Here is a 4672-nt window from a genome sequence, read left to right on the forward strand (position 1 = left end):
TGAAAAGATGGACACTGTCAAAACCACCACTACCAGTTTAACAGCAGAGTAGGAAAAAAAGAAGAGTGGCCAGGGCAAGTGCAACAAGCCCAAATGACCCATCCCAGTCAAAAAGCACTGGCAGCTCGCACAGTGAAAGGATCGCCCACTAAAACACACTGTATCACACATCACAATGCACAAAAGTTGGCAAGCATTGCACAACTCCAAGTAGAATCCAGGCTCATGTATTACAGCAGCAGTAGCAGTAGCTGAAAGTTGAGAGCATGAGCAATGGAGCATAGCAAATACAAAGCATAGAAGCAATAATGTCACACAGGCAGTGGCGCCCTTGACTGAGCAAGATGCCACTGCATATCAAGGGCACATGAATAGGCCACAGGTTTCAAGCATTGTCACCAGCCTTTTCACATACCATGAACCAGAAGGTAATAGACAGAAGTTACAGCACTTCAGGTGCAATGCAGCACAACACTGGAATGCAGATGGCACTGCAGCCCAGCCCACATTACAAGTTAAGCTGTGATACAATATCTAGCTAGCTCTACTACATTAGTCTGGCAACTGGTAACAGATGATAAGATCAGGCCCTAGAGGTGGTCATTACAGAATGAGCTGCTAACGGTTACATTGGAGTTTTGAGGGATTAGGGTGTAACTCAGCATTACTTCTGTATGTTACAAGACCATTGAGGCTACTACAGGCTAACCCTAATTCTTTTTACAACGGAAACAAAGCTAACACGGCGGTGCGCGCCTCTACCACGACGCTAAGGTGGAGGGAGCGGAGAGGTACATGGTGCTCTCCTTCCTGGAGAATTATCAGTCTAGCTTCACCCACTCGTATCGGCCTGGGAGAGGACAGTCGTTCACAGGATCAAAGTTGTACCTGAAGATTATTAAGCCATGAAACCATGTTGTTAGTGTTATAATCACACTTTTTATCAAGAGCAAAGGCGTGAACATATCACGTGTCAAAACCACATTGCACTCTGAGTTGGCATTCTTCACTGCGAAGATATTGAAAGATTTTTTTAATTAGACAAGGTTAACTGACTGAGAGAACCAAACAATGCCGTACTTGTCGATGAAGGCTTGCTGTTGCGGTTGCTCCGCAGCAGAGAAGAACTCATTCATCTCTGCTGAACATGGAATAATATGGCGCGCTGGAGCTTGCACCCTGCGATGGGAATTCGAGTGGCTTGGTCTTGTTGTGGATCCAGGAGTGCTTATCGTTCCCGAGTCCCTAATCAAGCTGCAGGGCGTCGTCTCCCTGGTACCCCTGCTAGCCACAAAACATACATACACACTCAATTTTTAGAAACAACCATAGAGAGGAAGTATAGCAAAAGGGGAAAAATCACCTGTAACTTAACAGGGTATGCAAAAAGAAGAACACATATCGATATCATCCGTGGTCGTAAGAAATAAGGAATCCCCCCCTTATGAGTATCCGGGGTTGTTTGGTTCTAACTAGGCCTAGCAATGCCACAATTTGCCACACATTTCTCACCAAACTTGCCTAAGGTTAGTTCAAACAAATTGGAGCCACAAGTTGCCTAACCAAACAGCCCTTCAATCTATCTCATATGCCATATAAAGGCTAGCACACAACCAAAACACAAGGCCCATGGGAAACAAAAAAATGGTTGGGGCTAGGTAACCCCCAAACTCTCAGTGTCACATGAGTAGGCCAGGTTCTCCCCCACCCAGCCAATAACTCCAGCCCCAGTATCCGAAGCTGCTGCCAAAGTTAGGCCGGCCACCAACAGTGGCCCAACAACACACACTGTCTCTGCACCTGGCTATTATGCTTGGGAGGGCCATGGATGATTTTTAGACACGCGCTGTTGAAATCACGCACATCCACCCTCCAAGTACTGTTTAGGACGTGCATGGGGAGCCCAGGAATGCAGACCCACCACTGTTCAGGACCATGATCCACTGATGCAGTAGTACCATCAGGCCATGGCTAGAGATGCAAACAGCTCCCAGTTGGTGCATGCCATCCCCACCACCACCAAGACACCTCCAAGCTGTGACATACCTGATGGTGCACCAAAGATGGCAACGAAAATGGCACAGCCTACTGCCTGTCAAGTATTGTTTATCTCCCCCCTCTCTCTCTCTCTCCTACCTGCACCCATTGTCCCTTACAAACAAGTGCCCCCACAATGTGGTACTTTGGCTGATGGTGCAATGCAAGTAGCAAGAAATGGCGCTATCATAGCATAAACATGCAGGCTAAATGCGGATTTTGACCAGCTTAGGCAGGCGAAGATGCGTACCTACTGCTTACAAGATAATACAATCAAAACATTTGTTAGCTCCTGACAAATACTAAAATGTTTCTGGCCAAAAACTGCAGAAGCTATAGTCTAGCTTATCCTAAAGCGTTCTTGCTTTCCTAGCTTGTACACTAAAAACTGCACACAAATCTCTGGTACGGGGGGATGGGACGACCCCTCCTTTCACTTCAGCATTTAATGGTGGTGACAATTTGGGGCCATAGCCCAGGAAGAGGTTTTACCGCGACATGACATTTTTCTCACCTTCCAGAACCCAAAGAAGTGACAGGCTAGTAGTAGAGAACCCATCAAGAAATGAGGTCTGAGAAGGGTGGGTGCTTTTGTGGGGATATATGAGAGAAATTTCTTGCAAAAGGCCAGGGCTTTTGATTGCTAAAATATTGGGAGGTCCCTACCACCTCCATCACAACAAGCAAAGAAAAAACAGGGGAGAGCAAAGAAAAAACAGGGGAGAGGCCATGGGGAAATGGTGGAAAGAACAGGAGGGAAAGGAGGATGCTTTTTCCATCCCACTAACGAAAAGGGGGCCAAGGCTACTGGATGAAACCCCACTAAGAGAGGCCAAATACCACACTAGTGTTATAATTGAGCTTGAGTTTTGGGGGTGCAACAACTTCACTTGAACAAAATAGAAACATAGAAATAAATTGGGGGTTTCTTGAGATAAATTGGCCACCAGGCAAGCATTTCGCGGCTGCTTGGTACTAATTTCTTCAAAATAGGCTACTGAGAAGGGAAGTTTCTTGGAATAAATTTTTGGAATAGCTAAACCCATTACTAGCAACGGAGAGGGCCAGGAAATTATAACAGAGCAAAAAAGAATTCAACACTCACACTAGAGAAAAGAAACAAGGAAAAAGCACACCGAAATTTAAGCAACAACAGAGAACTATTGCATCACTCAAATAGCGAAAGAAGAGTTAGCCAGGAAAAAAATCCCCAATAAAACAGCCAAGCTTAACAAAGATATTGGGGAAAATAGCATCCACACCAAATTCGAGCCCCGCACGCAGCACGGACAGAACAAGCCAAACTGACAAGGAAAAAAGAAACGAGCCGAAGCGTGAAATGGAACAAGCAATCCAAAGCTTCTCGGTACGACACAAAACCCTAAACCCTAGCACGGTAATAATCCCCCCGCCGAGAAATAAAACCCCAGAACCGAAGAAAATCGCCGGCGCAGGAGAAGGCGGCTCACCTCCCCATGGCCTCCGACTCGAGCACGTTCTCCCCGAAGGACACCTCGTCGGCCTCGGCCTCGGCCTCGACACGCTCCGCCGCGGCCGCCCTCCTCCTCGCCGGCGGCGGCGGCAGGGGCAGCTTCTCGAGCTTCCGGCTCCTGAGCTCCAGGTACTCCCCCTGGTCCTTGGCCCCCGGCGCCCCCTGCGGCTGCCTCTGCATCGCGAGCGCTCGCGCGCGGGTGCGGACACCCAGCGGCGCGGCGGCGACCTCCATGACGGCCACCTCGCCGGAGACCTTGGGCTTGCGCATGTACTTGCCCATGCGCGGGGCGGCCCGGGCTAGGGTTTGGGGCCCCGCTGGGTGCGCTTTGGCGGATTTAAGCGAGGGGCGGGTAAATTGGTAGGCGGAGCGGGGAGCGACGAGGCCCGGGAATAATGGGGGAGGGAGGGGAGGCAGGGGAGGCTTGGCTTGTAGAGGAAGAGCGGACGAGCGGGGTGGGGGATGGGTGGGTGTTGCTATTTACAGACGGAGGCTTAGGTAAGAGAGAGGGGAGGGGCGGCTTGCTTTCATTTGGATTTCCTTTTCGACGGAAATCTTATTTTTTATGGTTTCCAGGGAGAGAAAGTGGGACTTATTTTTCCTTTTTAATTTGCATTTTCATTTTTATGTGGGGCGCAGGATCTTCTGTGACAGTTTAGGATGGCGAGCTGTGTGCATTTGCTTGTTCACGGGGTTGCTGGGGTAGTGACGGGTGTTCGTGTATAGTACTCTCACTCCTGTCCCTTTTTTACTTTTTTCAGTACTGGAAAGAAATTCAACTTTCACAAGACAAAATAAATATGAATTTAATTTTCATATTGTATAAATTTAGAATTGTATGCATTAATTTTTTCTAATATCAGTGTGGTTAAAATTTACAAAGTTTGACATCACATAAATCTTATATACGAAATAAAAGAAACCGGAGAGTGTGCTATGGCTGTTGAAGGGGTTATACTGGGATAAACCTACACACGCATATAGCCCAGCCTAAGGCCCAATACGAGTCGAAATACGGTCCAGAATACAATGGACCAAGGGGCTATCAACCACGCTCAATGAGGGTACAACCCAAGACATGAGATACCAGAGGGGATACCCGTCACGGTACCAAGTGTCTACGATCGAATTGCCACCTCTAAC

At 48.1% G+C, this 4672-nt stretch overlaps 1 protein-coding gene across 2 annotated transcripts; it reads right to left on the reverse strand.

Annotated features, from left to right (window-relative positions):
- Positions 1 to 381: 381 nt before the first annotated feature.
- Positions 382 to 3989, reverse strand: LOC123181010 (cyclin-dependent kinase inhibitor 4). 2 transcript variants are annotated; one of them, XM_044593218.1, is made up of 3 exons: positions 3507 to 3989; positions 1081 to 1284; positions 382 to 888 (listed from the first exon to the last, which is right to left on the reverse strand). In XM_044593218.1, the coding sequence occupies exons 1-3, from the start codon at positions 3809 to 3811 to the stop codon at positions 822 to 824; spliced, it is 576 nt and encodes a 191-aa protein (XP_044449153.1). In that variant the 5' UTR covers positions 3812 to 3989; the 3' UTR covers positions 382 to 821. The 2 variants fall into 2 exon arrangements, with proteins under 2 accessions (XP_044449153.1, XP_044449154.1); XM_044593219.1 differs by having other exon boundaries at positions 1081 to 1281; positions 3507 to 3988.
- Positions 3990 to 4672: the final 683 nt, after the last annotated feature.

The sequence above is a fragment of the Triticum aestivum genome, chromosome 1D (assembly GCF_018294505.1).
Source record: "Triticum aestivum cultivar Chinese Spring chromosome 1D, IWGSC CS RefSeq v2.1, whole genome shotgun sequence".
Classification (NCBI taxonomy): domain Eukaryota; kingdom Viridiplantae; phylum Streptophyta; class Magnoliopsida; order Poales; family Poaceae; genus Triticum; species Triticum aestivum.

Coding starts and splice junctions, on each gene's coding strand:
- LOC123181010 (XM_044593218.1), bottom strand. CDS start 3,811: ATGGGCAAGTACATGCGCAAGCCCAAGGTCTCCGGCGAGGTGGCCGTC. Junction 1,285..3,506: donor GAGTCGGAGGCCATGGGGAG/GTGAGCCGCCTT, acceptor TTTTGTGGCTAG/CAGGGGTACCAGGGAGACGA. Junction 889..1,080: donor CAGCAAGCCTTCATCGACAA/GTACGGCATTGT, acceptor AATAATCTTCAG/GTACAACTTTGATCCTGTGA.